The 21,863-nt window shown below is 40.3% G+C and overlaps 11 protein-coding genes across 11 annotated transcripts; 5 read left to right on the forward strand and 6 right to left on the reverse strand.

Annotated features, from left to right (window-relative positions):
- Positions 1-51: 51 nt before the first annotated feature.
- On the reverse strand, positions 52-869 carry PUS1_1 (tRNA pseudouridine synthase 1; the record flags this gene model as incomplete). Its single annotated transcript, XM_064820685.1, has 2 exons — positions 52-526; positions 583-869. 2 exons carry the CDS (start codon positions 867-869, stop codon positions 52-54), a joined length of 762 nt encoding a protein of 253 aa, XP_064684605.1.
- Positions 870-1,165: 296 nt separating this feature from the next.
- ATC70_001289 (uncharacterized protein) lies at positions 1,166-1,956 on the forward strand (the record flags this gene model as incomplete). Its single annotated transcript, XM_064820686.1, has 2 exons — positions 1,166-1,366; positions 1,426-1,956. 2 exons carry the CDS (start codon positions 1,166-1,168, stop codon positions 1,954-1,956), a joined length of 732 nt encoding a protein of 243 aa, XP_064684606.1.
- Positions 1,957-2,434: 478 nt separating this feature from the next.
- ATC70_001290 (uncharacterized protein) lies at positions 2,435-2,827 on the reverse strand (the record flags this gene model as incomplete). Its single annotated transcript, XM_064820687.1, has 1 exon — positions 2,435-2,827. The coding sequence occupies one exon, from the start codon at positions 2,825-2,827 to the stop codon at positions 2,435-2,437; it is 393 nt and encodes a 130-aa protein (XP_064684607.1).
- Positions 2,828-3,284: 457 nt separating this feature from the next.
- Positions 3,285-3,627, reverse strand: ATC70_001291 (uncharacterized protein; the record flags this gene model as incomplete). Its single annotated transcript, XM_064820688.1, has 3 exons — positions 3,285-3,396; positions 3,447-3,559; positions 3,616-3,627. The coding sequence occupies 3 exons, from the start codon at positions 3,625-3,627 to the stop codon at positions 3,285-3,287; spliced, it is 237 nt and encodes a 78-aa protein (XP_064684608.1).
- A 213-nt stretch (positions 3,628-3,840) lies between these two features.
- On the forward strand, positions 3,841-4,161 carry ATC70_001292 (uncharacterized protein; the record flags this gene model as incomplete). The annotated part of the gene is made up of 1 exon (XM_064820689.1): positions 3,841-4,161. The coding sequence occupies one exon, from the start codon at positions 3,841-3,843 to the stop codon at positions 4,159-4,161; it is 321 nt and encodes a 106-aa protein (XP_064684609.1).
- Positions 4,162-4,938: 777 nt separating this feature from the next.
- Positions 4,939-6,152, forward strand: ATC70_001293 (C2 domain-containing protein; the record flags this gene model as incomplete). Its single annotated transcript, XM_064820690.1, has 4 exons — positions 4,939-4,986; positions 5,049-5,220; positions 5,290-5,454; positions 5,641-6,152. 4 exons carry the CDS (start codon positions 4,939-4,941, stop codon positions 6,150-6,152), a joined length of 897 nt encoding a protein of 298 aa, XP_064684610.1.
- A 1,216-nt stretch (positions 6,153-7,368) lies between these two features.
- On the forward strand, positions 7,369-7,859 carry HSX11 (Ceramide glucosyltransferase; the record flags this gene model as incomplete). Its single annotated transcript, XM_064820691.1, has 3 exons — positions 7,369-7,386; positions 7,446-7,636; positions 7,697-7,859. The coding sequence occupies 3 exons, from the start codon at positions 7,369-7,371 to the stop codon at positions 7,857-7,859; spliced, it is 372 nt and encodes a 123-aa protein (XP_064684611.1).
- A 256-nt stretch (positions 7,860-8,115) lies between these two features.
- MAM33_1 (Mitochondrial acidic protein mam33) lies at positions 8,116-9,390 on the reverse strand (the record flags this gene model as incomplete). Its single annotated transcript, XM_064820692.1, has 6 exons — positions 8,116-8,240; positions 8,296-8,402; positions 8,462-8,588; positions 8,663-9,098; positions 9,149-9,188; positions 9,245-9,390. 6 exons carry the CDS (start codon positions 9,388-9,390, stop codon positions 8,116-8,118), a joined length of 981 nt encoding a protein of 326 aa, XP_064684612.1.
- Positions 9,391-9,897: 507 nt separating this feature from the next.
- Positions 9,898-10,682, reverse strand: ATC70_001296 (uncharacterized protein; the record flags this gene model as incomplete). The annotated part of the gene is made up of 8 exons (XM_064820693.1): positions 9,898-9,934; positions 9,992-10,031; positions 10,080-10,171; positions 10,230-10,286; positions 10,339-10,410; positions 10,463-10,523; positions 10,580-10,602; positions 10,663-10,682. 8 exons carry the CDS (start codon positions 10,680-10,682, stop codon positions 9,898-9,900), a joined length of 402 nt encoding a protein of 133 aa, XP_064684613.1.
- A 666-nt stretch (positions 10,683-11,348) lies between these two features.
- Positions 11,349-14,009, reverse strand: SYR1 (arginyl-tRNA synthetase; the record flags this gene model as incomplete). The annotated part of the gene is made up of 4 exons (XM_064820694.1): positions 11,349-12,523; positions 12,575-12,985; positions 13,052-13,432; positions 13,490-14,009. The coding sequence occupies 4 exons, from the start codon at positions 14,007-14,009 to the stop codon at positions 11,349-11,351; spliced, it is 2,487 nt and encodes an 828-aa protein (XP_064684614.1).
- Positions 14,010-21,538: 7,529 nt separating this feature from the next.
- On the forward strand, positions 21,539-21,838 carry ATC70_001298 (uncharacterized protein; the record flags this gene model as incomplete). Its single annotated transcript, XM_064820695.1, has 1 exon — positions 21,539-21,838. The coding sequence occupies one exon, from the start codon at positions 21,539-21,541 to the stop codon at positions 21,836-21,838; it is 300 nt and encodes a 99-aa protein (XP_064684615.1).
- Positions 21,839-21,863: the final 25 nt, after the last annotated feature.

Below are 21,863 nucleotides of genomic sequence, written 5' to 3' on the forward strand. Positions count from 1 at the left end.
TATTATGTACAATTAATTAATTTAGAGGAGCAACAAAGAAAGGGTATCACATTATTTATCCTTTGGGGAGACTAGTCCTAATTTACGTTTCTTCAGTGTGGAGGGCCGCTTGTAAGGATTATAATGCGAACTGCTATTCGATCGTTTATGAGGAGGATGCTCATTAGAAGCAGTGTAGGGAGGCGTCAGAGGTAGAACAATAGATTGATCTGCTGTTTTCTGCTGAATGTGATTAGGTTTAGTAGCTGTACTTGAAGCTGTAGTGGTACTGGTTGCTGCTGCTGCTGCTGCTGCTGCTGCTGGGGTCATTGGCTCAGTCAATTCTACAGATGTTTTCATGGAGTGAGATAGTAATTGATCTGCATACAATTGAATGTCTTCCAGAGGTATGAATAGCTGGAAATCAAGCAAGAATAGCAACTCCAACTCTAGCTGATTCAGCTCGACCAGCGGAATGCCACCGACTTTAGCGTATCTGCTGTTTGCGTAAAAGATGTCTGAAGTGAATTTGGAGGCAACTACGATGCTACGGTACGAGTCAGTTATGTTACATGCTTGCAAAAATGAATAACAGCGACATACCTTGTGATGAGTAGCCTATGGATATTGTACGAGTTGATGGTGAATCCATCGTCTAATTTGGTCATTCGGTCGAAATAGATGAGCATGGAGAGCAGGGCTTCATTTGTGAATGGAGCAAATTTATGAATTCTTGTTAGATAGGATAATACTGAAATGTTTGGTATAGCTCTTGAATGAAAGTAGGTAATTTGGGTTGTTGGCAGCTGGTTGTTTGTGTTCAACATGGAATCCAGTAGATTGGAGACGATTTTTATCAAATGCTGAATAGGGAAATCAACAATGTTCATTATCATGATGAAAGAGAGAAAAGCATGCACAAAAGAGCCGAGAGAATAAGAAGAGAAAGAAACCTTTTTATATGAAATCCACCAAAAAAGAATATAGGGAATCCATTCATTTAAACCCTTTTTTCCAAGCAGTTTTATTTTAAGCTTATACAAACAATTGCAACCTCCCGCGTGCCTTGATTTCATACAATTGATTGGGTTGACACCATTTCAAACAGAGTGTCGAATTAAAAATTAGTTCAAAATTTTGTCTGGCTGGCTGTTTGTTCTTTTTTTTTTTCCATGTTCTATGGGAGATGAATGCACTACTGAAAAAAGAAGCTTCGTTGCAGGCTCAAATCGATACATTGCAGTCAGAAATTGACGAGCTAGAGGCAAAGGCAGATGTCAGCCAGCATCAGCAAGGAGCACAGCTGTCCAAAGAGGAGCTGAAACAGTGCAAGGCGCCAGAATGGTGTATTCCTATTAAAGCAAATGTCATGACATTTGAGTGGGATGTATGTATGCGTGCGTGTGTTACTCTATCAAATCAACTAAAGAGAAATGAAATGCTCAGCGTCTAGCAGAAACAACTCAGTTTGATGTGATACTGGCTGATCCTCCATGGCAGCTTGCTACCAATACACCCACTCGAGGCGTGGCTATTGCATATCAGCAGTTGCCAGATGTCTGTATCGAAGAACTGCCTATACCCAAACTACAGCAAAACGGATTCCTCTTTATGTGGGTTATCAACAACAAGTATGCCAAGGCATTTGAGCTGATAGAGAAATGGGGGTACACTTATGTGGATGATATCACTTGGGTCAAGCAGACAGTGAATCGACGCATGGCAAAGGGGCATGGCTACTATCTTCAGCACGCCAAAGAGACATGCCTGGTTGGGAAAAAGGGGCAGGATCCTCCCAATTGCAAGCACTCGCTCTCGTCCGATGTCATATACTCTGAGCGAAGAGGACAGAGTCAGAAGCCTGAGGAGCTATACCAGATGATTGAGGAATTGGTGCCAAACGGCAGATACCTAGAGATATTTGGGCGAAAGAACAACTTGCGTGATTATTGGGTAACAATTGGGAATGAGCTTTGAGCTGTTTTATTTGATTCAAGAATACATGATTTGCTTGTAATAAAGACGAACATTGGCCACTTGATTCATTAGTTGGTTGTGCTTTTCATTACATCTGTCAATGTAGGCCTGCACTCGCACCATTCTTTGATATCTCTGTTGACATTGAATAGGATTGTAAATGTATCCACCCGTCATTTCTGCTAAACTGATGCAAATAACTTCTGGTGGCGGTGCTGCTGTGGGCCTCAATGGTGGTGATTCTACATCAATGAGTTTCGTCATCTGGTAAGGTATTTGGCAAAGATGGCTGGCAGTTGCCTGATCCGCAGGAGGGTTATCGAGTCTGGAGACAAAGAAAGGAAGACAAGTTACTACTGAAAAAAAGGGGGGGCTGCTAGAATATAAACCCACATACACACACTCACACTCCCAATCTATCAATCAATCGAAAATGTTTTATATACAGGCAAGTGACAAGCTTAGGAATTATTTTTTTTTATTGCTTCTGTTGGTAAACAGCCGCTGGTGATTGTGGTAAGAGTGCTGTGCTTGTCGTGTTGTTGTATTGGGCTATAAGATCAGTATGCGTGGTTGCCAACTGGCAATTAGGCATGTTGTAGTTGGTTTGGTGGTGGTGATTCAACATGGGCGTAGATGATCTTCGTCGTCGACTATCAAACGACAGACTCTCGCTGTTCTTCAGTGCAACCATATGATCTGGGCTGTCAATCATGATAAAATCATGCCACACATGCTGATCTTGCTGTCGAGTAAAGTAGCTTCTCTTCTGGTACAGGATTACAAGCAGCGAAAGGACGATAATGCATAGTAAAACAGCCAGGATGATGAACAGTGCTTCCTCTGTAGCATTTAAATGTAGAGCTGCCATGTCTCAATGATACAGCAGAGAAAGATGAGAACAGGAAGAAAGTGTCGGTGTGGATGTTGTCAGATGGAATTGCATTATTCATTAAATGCTGCTAGGAGACAGAAAAGAGTGTATCTCCTTAATGGAAGTGTGTCCCCTATGGCTGATCCTCTACATCCTTTTATTACACAGCCCAATGTATATATAGCCCATGGTATATCTTTTTTTTTTTTTGCGTCAAGTGCTCCTAACTCTTATCGTTGTTGTGGTAGTATTCACTTACACATCTCCTTTTATGCTTGTGCCCTTCTTCACCCTGATCCCAAACTTTGATAATACCAGGAAATACTTGCCATAGTAGTGTATACTATCTCATCTATGAAAGATCCAAATAATATCCATTTATTGTGTGTGTGTGTGTGTGTGTGTGTGTGTGTTTTGTGGTATCCTTTCCATCTGCTCAAGCTATCTATTTCCATTAGAGATACACACCAGCTGCGTTGGAGGCAAAGATGGCACCGAATCCTAAAAGGATGGATGCCACGATGGCAGTTTGAAGTTGTTGAATGAGAGGCGTCTTGTTTCCTTGGCTGTGACGAGAATGAGTATTACGCATTGAGAGGGTAATGAGGATGCTTACATGATAAAAGTACCAGCTGCTAAGAGACCAGCAGAGACAGTGAGCAAAGTAACTACTGGATATGCAGCAGTAGGAACAGGTGCACTAATAGGGGAACCAGCCATCCAGTCGTCCTAACATACCCTTTCAATACAGTTCTACTTGTATTCAACCGTGTGTATGTACTTACGAGTGCAGTCATTGATGAGTATTGTATATGTAAAAAGAGACAAATGAAATCAAGACGTGTAAATGAAGCTTATAATAGCAAGCATCATGATGTGATTGGATGGAATTACCTATTTGAACCCTCTGACGTTCTTTTTCTATTCAATCCATTTCACGAGATTCTCAAACTCAACTCAACTCATTCAACTTGCACACACACACACACACACATACACACAACTCCATCATGTCAGTTTCCACAAGACCTCATAACGGAGCACTCATTCAACGTGAAGTATGGTACCGCAACCCTACTTTTGTTTGGGTACTTAAGGCAGCAGCCATCAACTTCGTATTGCCCTTCTTCAATGGTGTCATGCTTGGTTTTGGTGAAATTCTAGCAAACGAGGTCATTTTCAAATATGGCTGGTTCGGCTACAGTAGACCCACTGTAGGTATTCATGCTTCTATTCCTGCCAGTGGAACAAAAGAGTACAGAAAGTCCATCGAGGCACAAATCAAACACGAGCAAAAGAAAGAGAAGGATGAGCTTTTACTTTTGGATTAGTCCTTTAGGCGGTTATTTGTATAGATTTTGTATACCTTTTCACTCTGGAAATAAACGACCCTTATTATTTACTCAATGGGACGTGCCATGGCTAGCGATAGGGATTGGACTATCGAGAGGCTTGATATGCAATCTACTACAATGTGGAAACAAAGCATACTACTGATGCGTCGTGTACAGTTGGGTTTTGTTTACCATCGTCATGGGGGGGGGGGATGCGGACAGCACTGACTAAAAATCCTTGAGAAGCTTATGTTGTAAGAGTAGAGGTATACAAGAATAGAGCAGAGTGGTAGATAGTAGCAGGATAACACTCATTTACATGATTTCATTCTGAGCAACAGATGCCCGTCTAGACAAAGTCTTGTTTTGCATAACATTGGATACACCCTTATCATTTTAATTAATATGGACACTCTAAAAACTATACAACGCCTCTGAACTCATGCAGCCTTCCAGAAAGCCGCTAAATGGTTCCTGCATTATCCCAATGCGTATTCATTTTAGTTCAAATGCTATTAGATGCATACTGTCCGATGGAATATATAAAAAGGGCCTTGTGTTTCAAAGTGCTCGCAAGCTTCATTCGCTTTCTCGAAATTGGCTATGAAACTATTGCTATTATCGCTGGCTTTGCTAATATCAAGTTGCAGCATCGCAACAGGTTCTCTTGACCAGCAAGTAGCTGGAGGATTGCAATCGTTCAAAAAGCCGAAAAAAATTGCCTTCGCTGTCTTTGCTGGCGGATCATCTCATGTAGAGTGGGTGCTCTCCATCATGGAGGAGCTCTCCAATAGGGGCCATACTACTACCTACTTGACAAGAGTATGTATCCATGCCTGCTTAAACGTCAGCGTCTATAATACTCAAGCATTTTACTGACGCAGGATAGCCAAGTCAAATTTGGAAAGAAGTTCCCCTCTATTGAAACGGTTTCGCTAAGCAATGATACAAAGCATGGCATTGCTTTTAAAGCACTCTCAACAGACAGCAGAAAGAGGACACTTCCAGTTCTTTCCGCGAAACTCTTGAAAATCGTGGGATCGACATTTGAAGAAGGTATGTACTGTCTAGTTGCATATGGACAGACGCAATGGTTACTGATAGATATCACTTTCATGCAAATAGACTACAAAGAAACAGTGCAATTCTTCAAATCAAAAAACATGGATGTTGCCATTTGCGATCATTTTACAGTAAGCTGTCAAGAAGCCTGCCATACGCTTCAAATACCTTTTCTGGTGACATCCAGCATTGGTGCCGCCCCTGACACAGAAGCTCCCTACATTGATAGTAATGATTTATACACAAGAGCCCTATCTAATCTAGATACATCGTTTCTCAAGCGCTTCCACGACCAACTTATTCTGCCCATCAAAGCATATCTCAATACATATACACTGGTCCAGGAGCAAAGGCACAGGTGTCTTGCTTTGGGCATCAGAGATCCTGTATTTTCACACCAAGAGTGATGGAAAGATTCTATCAAACTGTTCAACACGGCATTTGGCTTTGAGTCTGCTAGACCCTTGGGACCTTTGGTGGAGTTCATTGGCCCCATCGTTCCCAAGTCTGCTGCAAGCAAACTAACACAGGACCTGGATCACTTTTTAGTCAATCATCAACGAGTAGCATGCATTGCATTTGGACAACATGCCACGACGAATGAAACCGAGCTCACTGCGCTATTTGCAGGGTTGCTGGAAGCGTACGAAATAGGCTACATTGATGGCATGATTTGGTCCATACGAGGACTAGACGGCATTATCCCTAGTGTCATCGTGACAAGCTCCAATCCGACCTACCATATCCATCAACTGCTGAATCAAAACAAGCTCAATGATATCGCATTTCTCCAATGGGCACCACAAACAGCCTTCCTTCAGCATCCATCTACCATTCTGTTTGTCACGCACGCTGGAGCAGGCTCGTTATATGAAGGATTGCAAGCTGGAAAACGTTTGGTCTTTTTACCCCTTTTTTTTTGGTGATCAATCAAGAAATGCACAACGAGCAGAGAAGTTTGGCTTGGGCCTCGCAGTAGACTACAAAGGCACTCGACATGATGCTGCTCTGGCCATACAGCGTGTAGCGAGAGATGAAGATGGCTTCTTTCAATCGAATGTCAATAGGTTTCAAGCACTGGTACAGATCAAAAGCCAAAGCGGCACCATCCATGGCGCAAATTTAATGGAAGAAGTTGCTTTTATGCATCAGGATACCTTGCTTCATCATCGAAGAGATATCAAGCATGACTTGTCGTTTACAGTGGCTCACAACTTGGATGTGCATGCATTTGGGTTGATTACCTTGTGCTTGCCGTTATTTGTAGGCGTTTGTGCATTGACCTCGCCAGCAAAAAAAAAAAAAAAAAGATGATAATCTTACAAAAGTAAACATCCAATGAATCTACATGCTAATGTTGCAGTTTGTTCGCTTTAAAAATGAATACATATGATTTCAAGCTACAAATCGCGACAATAGCACTGACCTTTGATACTCAATGATTTTGTGCCTAGAAGCTGGATGAATGCTCGCAAACTCGTAGGCGGCCTAGCCAGACTCAAACAAAAGCATGTCCAAGTATATGTTGGAGCTTTTGGCACATTCCAGTAGTATTTTGTGTTCTTTTTACCAGACATCAGATGAAAACGGCTTTTCTCGTCCCTGAATTTCTGAATTTGGGAAACCGAAGCTGGAACCGGATACACATGCAAAAGCGAATGGGGTGAGCGATATAAATATATTGACTGATGTTGCTCATGAGCCTTGTATTGGGCAAATGAAAGTGAGATCTACCTACATATCAGGCTGTGATGCCCTGCGAAAAGTGCATGGAAATGATACAGAAGATGTCTTCCAAATGTTGCCATGGATCTTGGATCAAGTACGCCAAACAGTCTCCTTTCCTCCTTTTTTTTTTTTTTTTTTTTTTTTTTTTTTTTTTTTCTCGAGGATTTGATGCTATATTCTTCATGTACATGTCTTTATATGTATGGACATGAGCCTTCTTGTTGTTCATTAGCTCAACCAATGGCAAGAGATGAATAATGTGCCAATACATGTAAAAAAGGAAACGATCACATTCTAATTATCAGGCCCGCCTCAACTAAATCGATCAAGGACCTTAATAAGCTCCTGTTTTATCGTTTTTTTCTTTTTTTTTTCTCTCTTTTCCTTTACTCACATTTAAATCAAGAAGACATTATGGAAAAGTTCAAGGAGGTATTGTTTTGAACGATGGATGAGGATTTGAGACATGTAAATGTTAATACTCGGAATAGAAACTCAACACTCTTCGCACAGAAGCTGAAACTGCCAACAAGCGTGCTGCCGAGCTGGAGGAAAAGTGCAATGCACTTGAGACTGACCATGCTCAAAAGGATGAGCAGTTAAATAACCTTGTTGCTCGTGCCAAGGAGTTGGAAGAAGCTCTTGAAGCTGCTGAAGTCAACTTGAAGCAAGCTACCGCCGAGTAAGTAAACCAGAAGAGGGGAGATGGGTTTCATATTAATATCCAACATTTACATTTTAGCTTCCGTGAGGCTGATTTGCGTGCTGAACAACTTGGTAAGAAGGCTGTGAAGATTGAACAAGAGATTGCCATATGGGACAAGAAGAATGCTGATTTGGAAGCCAAGTATCAAGCTGCCAAGGCTGAGATGGAGGAGTTGGATGGTCAAATGGAAGGCGTGTAAATACATCTTAATCAACATGGCTTTTTATATATATATACATTTTTTTTTCTGATTACATATATAAAATACATTTGATTACCTGATAAAAAGACCACACAGCCCGTGCCTGTTCTTATTCTGGTACATTACGTTGCCCTTCTCTCTCTCTCTCTCTCTCTGTGTGTGTGTGTGTGTGTGTCTGTGTTTTGTATGGTGGCACGAAACTACTTTTTATTTATTTATTTTGTACAAAGCTGTTTGGGATGGAGGGTGGGATTTATTGGTCAACAGGAACATCAAGATCAGGGCCATTTCCAACAGGAACAACTTGAGTGGGGTTGATTTGTCTATGAGACATGTAGTAGTGGCCCTTGATGTGATCCATGTTTACGGTTTCCTTGACTACAGGCAAAAGATGAGTTACTGATGCGTCTTGATGAAAACAGTTTCAACTTACCGCCAGGCATTTGATAAATACGACGAGCCCATTTCAAAATGTTGGGATAGTTGTGCTCAATGCTGCCAATATTGCACTTGAAATGTCCAAAGTAAACGGGATCAAATCTGTGTTTATAGCGTGAGCACTGATCCCAACTGTTTCACATCATACTTTATAGACATACCTGACAATGGTAGTGAAAAGACGGATATCAGCCTCAGTGAAAGTATCTTGGATCAAGAACTTTTTTCCTTGGAGCATCTTTTCAACGCGATCCAGAGACTTGAACAAAGGATACACGTTCTTTTCATCTGCATAAATGGCGTTTTTTTTTAGTCAGATCCATCAAATACCATGCAGGCGTAATCTGAAAATGTATACTTACAAGCAGCTTGAGTTGTGGCGAAACCAGACTTGTAAACACCGTTATTGATGGTGTCGTAAATCCATTCGTTATTTTCATCGATTTCCTTGCGAAGAGACTCGGGATAGTAGTTACGTTCAGCGTGCTCCTTGTCCAAATATTGGTCGAATGCAGTATTGAACATACGAATGATTTCTGAACTTTCGTTGTTGACAATAGTCTCGAGCTTCTTGTCCCATAAGACAGGCACAGTGAAACGGCCTTCATAGTTGGGATTTACCTTAAAGTAGAGATCACGGATGTGTTGAGCATTGTTGATAGTGTCAGGGATAGCGCCGGGGCATTCTTCAGCAGTAGAGAACTTCCATCCCTTATCCAACATCAAGTAGTCGACAACAGAGAGGCCGATCAACTTGTCTAATCCCTTGAGTTGACGCACAAGAGCGGTACGGTGGGCCTATCGCTAAGATCAGCACTTTATCCCCACAAACAAAAAGGACAGCTTACCCAAGGACAAGCCCAAGAAATATACAAATGGTAACGATCACTACGATGCCCATGATTGTCAATTATCATTCCAGACGGACATCTTTAGATACTTACGGTTCAGCAGCAAACTTTGCATTAGGATCGGCTTCAATTGTGTCACGGAAAGTGGATTGTTGGCGTCTGAACTCACCATCATTGGAAGCCCACTTGAGGATAGCAGGCTTTTCATCAGAAGCAGCAGAAGTAGTAGTAGTAGACATTGTTTTTTTGAATAAAAATGCGGTAGAAGATACAGCGATTTGGGTTGAAAAAGTGTGTTTGAAAGAGAAGACTCTTGAAAGTAAATACATCAGAAGAAAAGAAGAAGAAGAAATAATGAAAAGACGAGACATTTTTGATTTATACTTTTTTTTCCTGCTTTGATTGCATCATTTACTTATGCATGCAGAAGTTACAATAAGCAGGACTGGGTAATTGTCATTGCTGATTCATACTCAAGTCAGCAAATGATTACACGCCTCAAAATAAGCGGATAATTCACTTGCCGTGCTAACCTGATCCCGAAGAACAATGTGCAATGTAAGAAGCGCTTATTAATACCAGAAAAGCAGTGCTGTTTTTTGACAGAAGCAGCGCTATGACTAAATGATTGTCGATATGCATTTTGATGTGGTTGGCGGTTTCAAATGGACATGAATGAATAATCATGGTTGATTACACAAGATGCCTTGTGTCACTTTTATTTTATACAGGACAGGTCGACGCCACTAAACCACATTATCTACACCAGAGCCACCCAGCATGCTAAACGTAAACATATGAGATTTATACGATATGCTCTCTCATGACACGCCAACATACCTTGAGCTCGCAAACGATTGTCCCATAAGAGCACCAGCAACTAAATCACTGTATAAGTTTTGCAATCCGCGCATTACGCAAAACTTACCGTAACAAAGCGATGAAAATAAGAGAGTAACAGCACAGACAATGAGAATACTCGGCCCAATAATGTTTGAGAGAAACATGATTATAGAGAAGCTATTGTGGAGGATCAAGATGAGTGCGACGAATTACTTGCTAGTCAATCTGAGCTTACCAAAGATACATGACTGCACGAAACCATGAATTCCCAAAGAATGCAATGAATGAATCACTACAAATTTCGCAGTTAGCATCGAGCATAGCATCCTCTACCATACACTTACAATCTTGGGCTAGTAGGACAGCATTTCGTTGCAAATGGCACTTCGACAAACAACAAAATAAACGCAATGACCCTGATATATAGCATTGAGTCCCTGGTTCATCTTTTACCGTATGCTAAATTACCAGCCAACAATGCTAAATACAAAATGTCCCAAAAAACCTACGATACCAAGTGCAATTAACACTAAAAAGTTGGGTTAATGATGCACTCATTTGGGCATACATCGCTTCTGTACCTACAGCATATGGAGATGACACCCAGCCTAGTGTAGCGATGCAACGATTAATGCACATGTCTTTTCACTGTCTTTAAACCTACTTACCACTGCCCATAAAGAGCCATATTTCTAGACTTTATTTCATTGAAAAGCCCCATTATTTGCAGATGTTAAATGAAGAAGGGGGGATTGCTCGATAAGAGACAAGACACATCTTATTGTCTGAAACCTTGTAGTTCAATTACTTGCCATTATACGCACCTGGATTCCGGCCATCCCATAGACAGCGCATCAATATGGTTGTATTTAGATATGCCTAGAGGGGCTCTCGACTTTACATGCCATTTTTATTGGTATTCGCCACAAACGAAACGTAAATGGCAAATCGTTGATCCCGATTACAAGCTACTTGCTGAAGCCAGTCGTACCTCATACACGAATAAAGACATTCAAGAGTCAAATCAGATACCCATATTTGCCTCTATACAGATCTTATTTCGATAAATCTACTTCTATTGCATTTCATAAATCCTATTGATTGTCAGGTGCAAGCGCTAAAAGCTATATGTACAGCACTCCTTGTAACTGAGATTTGCACCTTGTCCCTTGAAAACCAAATAAGCTTGAAACCTCGTATAAACAAGAGCCGTTTCAACTGATTTCATTTGCGTTAAAGTTTTTTTTTTATTTACTTGAGAAAGAAATTATCATTATTTGAATACTAGTGGTAGGAATGATATGGATTACTATGAAGGAGAAGCAACTGATGAAAGAGAATGAAAGATTGGGATTTAGTCTTGGCCTTGTAACTGAATTCTTCCGTCACGACGAGCTTGGTACCATCTCCAGCCAAGATAGAGGGAGAAAGCAAGAAATACTGCACCGACGATGGAGCCAAGGACAATCAATGCAATTTCCCACCAAGCCATGCCACGATGGCGGTACTCACGCTTAGGAACAAGAACTCGGTCAATTTCAATGACACCACCACCAGTAGTAGAACGGCCATAATTGATCACATCAGCACTTTCTTGTGTGATACTGCCCTTGACTTTGACATAATAACCACCAGCAACATTTCGACTGATCGTAACCATGTTGTTCTCACCAAGTAAGGTAGGGAAGTCAGTGCCAGTATACCCGATACCTCTGTGCTCCTTGTCTTGCTTTTGTGATGTGAAGGTACCATAAGCAGATGGACTGGAAGCCTCACCAGGGTCCAAAAGAGGTAATGCAACGGGAAGAATGTGCAATTTGGCAACTCTCATGAGAGATTCACGGTTATCATACAAAGCAGAAAGGCCATCTTTGCCGAATGCACGATCACTGGGAGCCAATATAGTGTAGGGTTTCTTGGGATCCAAGTGTTCCAAGACATCTTTGGCTAAATCGCAGCGTTCCAAGAGTCTGAGGAAACTATTTGTGCCTTCAACAGATAAAAGGTTCTTGTTGGTTACTTCCAAAGTGCTTGGTAATTGAACGCGGTCAATAGTATGAATGACACCATTGGATGTCAGCATGTCGCTCTTGATGACTTTGCCAATAACAGTGCGATCAGAACCATCTGCAGCACCACTACCACGTACAAAGATGCCTTCTTTAGTCTTGTTGAGGTTAATTTCAGCACCAGAAGATAATGTAGGTTCTCGATGTTCGCCCTCCTTCATCTCAGATGTGTAAAAGACACCACGAACAGCATGATAGTTAGCCACCTGAGTGAGCTTGTCTTTTGCCTCGGGTTGCAACAAATATCTTGCCAGGAGACCTAAACGAGAGAAGGCTTCATTTGTGGGAGCAAACAAGCTGATATCATGGGCTTTAGCAATGACACTGTCTTGGCCAGATGCGTACAGGGTAGCTACAAATGTTGACAAATCCAAATTGACAGGTAATCGGCTGAGTGGATCTCGAGGTAATACAAGGGACTCAGCAATATGATAGATAATCAAATTATCACCCACATACACTATAGGACACACTGTTAAATGCTATTCAAAATATGATTTCGTCCATTTACCCGGGTCGCCAATAACAGACGATCTGCCAAAATGGATAGGCTTGGTCAAATCCTCTCGATGAACAGCGATGCGTTGATAAGACTTCTCGCCCAAATCCTGATGAGTCTCAGTTTCCAGTAATTGACCATCATGAAGGTCATTGACATCCCAGCGACCATGAACAAGGTGGTACTTGAGCCAAGACTTGATTTCCTTTTTGGAGGAGGGAGGTAACATATCTTCATTGGAGGGAGCCAAGATAGTTGTTGTTACATCGTTCTCATTGTCATCCAAATAAGCGCCCAGACCATGCTTATCGAACAGCTTGATAAAACGAGTGCAGTTCATGCCAATTAACGATTTACGAGCACTGGATCCAAAGAAACTCTTATGCTTGGGAAGAATTGGCTTTTCCAAAACATGTACAACACCTGGTTTTTTTTTGTGTGTGTGTATTAGTAATAGGATAAATAAACAAACACATAGAATGCACGTACCATTAGCAGCCAAAATGTCACTTCTGATGACTCGAACACCATTGACTTGGATAGCAGAGGGAGCACCTTTGTTGTTCTCTACATAGACATCGAGGTCTTCAGTGCCTTCGACTGTCTTGATAGTGGAGTTGCCTTCAGGGAACTCGTCGCTGTAGTATATCTTGGTTGCAATTTGATGCTTGAGAATACGAGCAAGATCATTTTTGCCTTCAGGCTGGCTCAGGTAGCGCTTTTCAACAGGAGAGAGATAATCGCCAAACTGATCATCTTGGACAGCAAACACAGTGATACCACAGGAATACTTGAGATTGTCATTGATTTCAGCAGTTACGCTCTTGTCGTAGAAATCCTTTGTATCTTTGTTTGCTTGCAGTGTTGCATCTACACATGTACAGCATGATGAGTGATTAATTAATGGTTTGTCCCTTTAATACTTACCAATGTAAGATGGCAGTGGAATCAGTTTGTCAATTGCGTGAATCACACCGTTTGTGGCTTCTATATCAGCTTGGCTTACCCAGCTCTGTTCCTGGTCACCGCCAGTACCAACATAGATTCCAGACTTGGTCTCGGTCACTTTGATGACTTGTGGTACCTGGTCTACAAAAGCCCATGTTCTCAGCAATCTACCATCCCACAATTCGTTGGATAAAACGGCTACGGGCACAATGTGGTTCAAGATTTGTTCGCCAGTGATTTTGCGTTTGAAGAGTTCATCGTAGTAGACGTAGAATGCCTTGTTTGTGGGAGCGAATACTGTGCCTGCTTTGACGTCCTTGAATGCCGATGTTTGGTTCTGTTCTTCAATGTGAGCGATAAACACGGAGAATCGCTCATCTGTGGTGAGGATGTCCCAGATGGATTTGTCTTTGAGGACGCCTGCAGCAGCAGCAAAACATGCAGTAAGATAGAACAAAAGGAGCAGTAATAACATAAATGCGGATCTTATGTGTAACATGATTGTTCTCGCAGTAGTTGAAACAAAAAAAAAAAAAAGAAAACAAAACGAATATCAATTGGGATTTATATATTTATGCAAGAATCTACAGATCATCATGAGCGCGTCATTTTTTGTTTGGCTTTGTGTGAGATATACGTGTGTGTGTGTGTGTATATGTGTGTGAGGCGCAACAACAACAACAACAACAACAGCAGCAGCAGCAGCAACAGCCTGAAAGCTGGTTTTTCATTGCTTAATTCAACAAAGCTCCGAGATTGGGAAAAAGCCAGTTATCCACTGTCAAACACGTAATTATTCGCATAGCCAACTATCATGTGTCTTGGAAAACATCACATGAAATACAGGTATTCTTTGGATCTAGAATGCTGAAGGCAAGCGTGGTTGCTTACAGCTGAATGCATGCAGAGACTCACCCTGTTACACAGCACATATTTGACACTGTTACATATTCCATCAACGCTGTTGATACGATTCATTGACATGAGGAGCATATAAATATCACTGACATCCAACATTCTGTACATTTAATCACTCATGACGACACTGCGCAGCTACTTTGATCAGTCTTTGCTTTGCAATTAGATCTTGTTCTCGTAGTCAATTAATGTTTCATACATGAGTGATCAACATGACACTTCTACTGGAAACCATGACTAATTTATGGAAAGCATAATCGCTTTCAGTGTGCGAAACGTTTCAACAGCATGCAAAGCTCTTGGCTGTAACGCTTGAGTCAAGATCACATACGGTATCTGCTCGTGCCAGATGCATACCTGATGTAATAATCTATCTCTTACAATACAACACTTCATTTCAAATCTCCTAACCGATACGCCCTTGCTTCAAAGGAAATGAAACATGAGATGCCATATTTATATCTTTGAGAGTTCGTACATGTATTTTCTTAGATCAACCTCCCCACCACTACGTATTACTTTTTACCTCACGATTAGCGAAATAACCCTTAGCGAGATCATTGTAGCATTGTGCGGTATCTACAATTATTAGGTGCGAGTATTCAATGAAAGCAGAGCCCTTGTGATACAAGGAAACTTAAGATTCAATGAGAAGACCAGATGCAACTTGACGAAATCGATTGTCATCTTGACACTGGAAAGTGAACTGGCCCAGTACGTGGGTTAAACAACAATGCAGAGATGCCACTTTTGAGCGAGGAAAATATGTATACCTTAAACTAGAAGGTTTAATGGAATTGAACAAAGCAAACTACAGCCATCTACTCCCGTAAGCATGACTCACCAACATATTCAGCTTTCATCGATAATTTGAAAGTAGCAGCTTAATAAGTAGGTTATGGCACATCACAGGGTCAACTTCAAATGCACATTTGAGCAGCTAGCATAATGAAAAGTATATAAATGCATCTTCTGGGTGCATTCCCAATAAAAGTGTAATTCTTTGGCAGGTTCAATTTTACATTGTATTTTGACCTAATATTGGCTACACTTTCCTTACTTGATTATTTAACAGCCAAGATAGCGACTGAATATCCGTTTATATCTTTAGCAATCCCTCAAAAGGGGGGGCATATAATGGTCCTAATAGAAAGGCTTTAGCGTTAATATAGAGTTTGGAATAGTTGTTCCTCTTTTTTCGTGAAACGCGCAGTAAACCTTTGACTCTTTGCCAAATTATAAAAAAGAAGCAAGCTACCATCAACAGTTTTAAATATAACATTTTCTGTCATCCGGTACATCAATTCCTCAAGAATAAACACTCGTAATTAACAGGTTTCAAGAGGTTTTATATAAAAATTGTAGTAGATTGCGACTTGTTGGATCCTTTTGACCATATTAAGCCCAAGTTTACAGTGACAAATACACGTCTTTCTTCAATAACAACAACAAAGAAGCGTCCATAAGGCGCTAAGTCTATAAAATAAATCCAGGGGCGTATATTGACTAATGTTGGCGCACAACAGACAACTTATATGCGCCACTACTGTAGCAAAAAAAAACAGCGTTTGAGCGATTGATTTTGGATAATTTGCCTTTTCGGCAGTGTAGCTCTATGAAGTCATTCCAACCTGATTTTAATACAGTCTGTGGATGTCGTCTTCTCTTGTATCATAGGAATTGTTTATATCGCGAGTCTCTATTCGCTCAGATTTGATACAAACGACTCAGCGTGTCAGGCATCAGTTGTTTCTCCTGAATTATGAGCGTCCACCACTGTGAATAGACTCTAAGTCTATTTTTACGGCTAGATATGGCATCTTTGTTGTGGACGACCATCAAAAGTATTCTGCTGACCTGGTGAGCATCTTATTCAATCCGAGCAAGTCATTAGCTTCAGATTTGCATAATATTATTGACGCCCAAATGTCAAAGATTACTGTAATCGCGCATTTCAAAAAGCAAGGTCTGAGTCTTGGAATTAGAATAAAAGCGCCTACTACCTGAAAATTGAGTTCTGTACAATGCAGAACATTTGGGCCATCAGACAGAAGTGTAATTCACTGACTCTTTTGGCAATGCAACCCACTACGCCGTCGTTTTAGGTCGAATTTTGTTCAAATATAGCCATTTTCAAGCACGAATAACTCATGCCACAAAGCGTTTTGAGCGCTTGGAATAGCACCACACGCCTCCTCTTGGCCACGTTTTACTTCCTAATGCTTTATCTCAATTTTTTTTTGGGTCGTTGCAAATCCATGAAAATCATCGTCTTTCCATGAGTATTAGCAAGGGAAAATTCTTGAAAATCAAATGATCGCGTTTTTCACCCCAAAAATGAAGACTTTTTCTATGGTACATATTAGATCAAATAGATCGTAAAGATGAAACGCAACATTGGAAACTCTTTCTATGAGACTTACATATGCTAAATTTTGATATAATCACGGAAAACCTGATTTCATATTTTTGGAAATTGCTCATTATTTGTGGTCTGAAAGCTAAAAGTAATCAGCACCATTCGATGCGGCTTTTTTAGTTCTCTAGAGATGTATTAGAAAGTTGAGTGTGGTAACGACAGTTTTCATAGTCAAATTTAGCAAAAACGTTTGAAGGATGTGAAATCAAGTCAAGTTTAAACACGAAAATACTGCTGCACAATTTCAAATTAAATTGCCGCAATTTCCGCTGCTACGGCATAATACTGAGACTAAACCTACTGGTCGTGACGTCGAATAGGGTGCCCTCTCATTTTTCCATACCCTCGTTTTTTTTCCTTTTTTGCAAAACGCGTTTAGCATCAAACCATGGTCGTTTTCGAAACCGTTCGATTGATAATAACACTCTAGCATCCAATAACTCTGTCTTGTACTGTTGGAAAAACTTGATACTGCTTCTTTGAAGTGGAATATATTAGGTACCATTCGATAACGAGCACTGGAAGGCGTAGAATTGACACTAATAATTGTATTTGTTTATTATTAGCTTTTGGATAATATTATTCTTTTGCCTGTTTGACGTGGGTGCTGCTGCCATGACTCCTCTACTATTGTTAATGATGTCTGCTCCTTTGGTTTATCAACAGTGGTGGTTATTTCTTTGGTCCATCTCTGGTCTATCTGTGGTGATTGCGTATTCTATGGTCTATCCGTAGTCTGTCTGTGGTCTGTCTCTGGTCTGTCTCTGGTCTACCTGTGGTCTATCTGTCGCGATTTCTTATTCTATGGTCCATCTGTGGTGATTGCGTATTGTCTGGTCTGTCTCTGGTAATTGCGTATTCTATGGTGTATCTGTAGCTGTGGTAAGTGGTAAGTATCTTTTTTCCTCTGGCGGCAATAATATAAAACTTCTTTGAACGTTTATATTATTGCTTCTTTTCTCGTGATGATGCATTCATAATGTTTGCCTTGTTGCGCTTTTTTTCTTCTTCTTTTTCTTTTGTTGGTAGTGTTTCCTCTGTAGTTTTTCATGAAACAACATTAGTCATTATGTTGTATTGCAAACTTATAATACCACTGTTGCTTTTGCAGTCTTGTGTATTTGTGCCTTGTTGCTTTACATCCGACTATTACTACCATGCACGTTGCTCATGTATATATTGTTATTGCAACAACAACGAGCTTTTTTGAACACCTTTATGTTATGTTGGTTATGCTTTTCTTTGATTCACTTTGTGTGGGTCTTCCTTTTTTGCCTACTTACTACTATACTTCTATAGTACAGTAGTATGTTCTTTTCTTCTTTCTTTTATTATTACTATGATGTTTCTTTGAAGCATACCTTTTTTACGTTGTGTGGATGTGCCTATCCCTGAAGCTCAACAAGACTTTATCCGAGGCTAGGAGGTAGATAGGCTGCCTCCACTTGGTTATCACTACTTACTTTAGTGATGATTGAGGGTCTCAACGCCAGAATCTAAAGCTAGGTGGTGTAAGTAAGGCATGCTCTAGCACCTGGGGGAAGTTTGATGATAGCAGCGGCTATATTGCTATTATAGCGGCGCTTAAAATTTTGCCTCACATCAAAACAGGGGGAAACCCTCGCAAATTTTTTTTAGGTCAGCGGAGTTTTCAAGCAATCTGATTGGCTAAGAGGTTGAAGCAGCGAAGGGTTACAACTAGTTGATTTCCTATTGATCTGTCATTTATCATGCTATAGTTTTTGTAATAAAAGGGTATCCAAATAGTTAAAGTTTATATTCTTCTTTATTCAAAAGTATGATAAGGTGCAATCACTTGATTTAGCATCTATCAAACAGTTCTATAAGAGCGATGTTCTTTAAATTTATTTATGTGGGGAAGAAACTATCTGTAGAAATGTTTACTAATACCTTGCCCTTAATTGATTGAGAGTCCCAAATTAACTTATACCCTAGCCTATAAATCCCAGTACAACTTAGCATGTCGTTCTTAGCAGGTGCTCTATGAAACGATTTGCTCTTCTGATCTCAATTATATGGAAGCACAAACACCAAATTTTCTTCAGCAACAAGCACGGGTAGTAGAAGCGTTAAAACATTTGAGTACAGGCTAATCAATGAATTACCTATCAGAGATATAAAGAAGTTACCCAGCATTTACCGTAATGTTCGACGCTGGGTTGTCGTTTCGGGAAGATTACGAAAATCTTAACGCTACGTGCCATGGAACAAAGCACGAGCTACGGTATATTCGGGGCAGTACCTTCAATAATTGCCACGCATGTCATCAGGATAATCCTGGAGAAGTATTTGGCGGCTGGCATACTTTGACAAATATGGAGGAAACCAGCACACAGATATATACAGCATTCGTATTGAATTGTTCAATAACATCTGTCAACCATCTAAACTTACTATGACTCAATGCCTCGCACATTAAAGGGTGCTTACGTTTATCTTTGGCAATGGCGTATTTTACCAATAGCCTCAAAAACTCGCCTCAACTAAAGTAATTGACACTCTTATACACCAGTGTAAGCCTAGATTGCTTGCAGGTATTGTGTGATTACTGCTCCAAGCTACAGACAATTAATTTGACTAATGTGAACCTGTCGATAAATTCATCGAGAAGCCCAACAACAACAGACACAGCTAGTCATCTCAGAGCATCGATTTTGTGCTTTGACGCGAGCGGCAATACCATGATTGATGTTGGTAAAAATTATAGCTACAAGTTTCATTACCGGAGCCACCAAATGAAGAGCATTAGAACAAACTTATTCCATCACCAGCACAGACCTATCAAATTTATAGAAAATAGTGGTATCATTGAAACGAATGAGTTATATACTATCAACTAAGGTGGTTCCGATCTACCTCCCAGGGCAGAAAAGGATCTGCACAACAACCTCATTGTTGTGTGTGATAAACAAAAATTTAGATCCATGCTAAATACTCTAGCGTTAACAGTCTATAAGCTCTTAAATAGATCAGCGATTGTTGCCTAGAGCTGCAAAACTTGACACCACTTGAGGTGGAATTTCAAGGCAACCAAGGGCGCAAACATCGCCGCGCATATATTGGCCCAGTTTTCTCCTTGACTGATGTATTCCGCACACTTGTGCATTGAAGAAACACGTGCTAAAGAGCATCACCATCGCCATGAGCAAGGAACTTCATTGCATTGAAAAAATCAACATATCTGGATTGTATCATGTATGCATTGATGAATTCGGGGCGGCGTACAGCTTGTATAACTTTATTTCCAACCATTGCCTATACAGTAGATACAAATTATTACTCTTTATGGTTTTGCAATGACCAATGCACCAAACGACTGTTGGCCCATCTCGGGTCTTTCAGTTGATAAGCACACAAGTCGAGTCAACCCCTCGATTGACTTTTATGTGCCAATTAATCAGGATGGATGGCCAAATTGTTACAGCAACGAAAACAGCTACAATAAGAAAGCACAAAAGAAAAAAAAACACATCCAGATACTTCATCATCAAGAGTGAGAATCGCATGATGCTTTGAATACCCATCTCAATAATTTTTATCTTGGAATGAGCTCTTATCTAAAAAGGAATCGTACCTATGACTTGTTGATCTAAGAAACAAGATGGTCATTTGAGAGGCTCTCTAAAACTGTAATAAACAGGATTTTCATGCTTATCATCTCATTCATATAAATTGGATTTTTCTTGGTTGTGCCTTTATGCAAGAGATATTAGACCCAATATTAATGCAAATTACATCACGCTTCTAATGCATACCTTACCTCATTCAATGGTAAATACAAGAAAATGATGAGGGTATACATTACAAGGCCCAGTTATAAATAAACGAGGGAATTTACAAAGGTCAGTGCTCCCTGTAAAGCAGTGTAACACTTCTTAAAAGGCTAAATCATGAATGTTAAACAAAAGGGAATCCGTCCGAGTATTGACCCGGTCACTATTATAGATAACATCATGGGGAAGCGAATGCTAATAGACTGATGCATTCAGGCACATAAAACAGTTGAATATACCCAAAGGCAGTTATACATGTATGAGCACATGTGGGACACCCTGATACATTTTATATAATACAAAGGAAAAAATCATGATATACTCAACGATAATACACTTTTCAACAAGCTTTTGAGTAATAATAACAACAAAATCACGTTGTACCATTTTATGGTACAGAAGATCACAGGGTAGATTCTTCACACAAGAGAAGAGGGTGTAACCTGCGTTTTTTAGTAGTTTATGAGATTGTATTTGAGCTACGTCAATATCTATGTATTCACCCTTTGAAGAAAAAAACAGAGCAATTGCTACCTAAACAAAACATATATGTATTATGCATAATATTAGATGATACAGTTCAGATTGAAATTATGGCGGCTAGATGTATAGGAACAAGAGAGTGAGGGGTGAGGGGATTTGTTTGTGTGTGTGTGTGTGTGTGTAGTAAATGTACACACTAAAATAAGCTGCGTACCTGTGTGTACACAACTCCACTCTTCCCATGACAATGTCTGTACTTTCCACTTTTCTGATATAAAAAGATCAACCATTTTTCGAGTTTCCCTCTCTTTTCTCCTGTTCTTACATTACAACATTTATGCATTCCTAACTTTTTTTTTATACATATTATTATACCCCTTCATCCTCCATTTTATATACATATACACAAACATCATGTCCATTGTAAGCTCACCTCTGTTGAGATCCACATCATTTGATATCTTGAGCAGCAAAAGAATCGTAGAGCCAAGGACAAGCACATCACTGCGAAGATCGTCCTCTGCTTCATCGTCATCCTCATCTTCCTCCACATCAGCAAATTCAGTAGACAAAAAGTACTCTTACCGAACTTGCCCAATGTGCTCTGAGCGTCTGCTGGTTAGAATTCACGGGGCCTTTGTACACAAATGGATCAATCTACACTTTGCCAACAGACATCATGAATGGATGCATGTTGTGGTGAATCTTCACTAAATAACAAAAATCACCTCATCTTCCC

The sequence above is a fragment of the Mucor velutinosus genome, assembly GCF_035048745.1.
Source record: "Mucor velutinosus strain NIH1002 chromosome Unknown tig00000041, whole genome shotgun sequence".
Taxonomy (NCBI): Eukaryota; Fungi; Mucoromycota; class Mucoromycetes; order Mucorales; family Mucoraceae; genus Mucor; species Mucor velutinosus.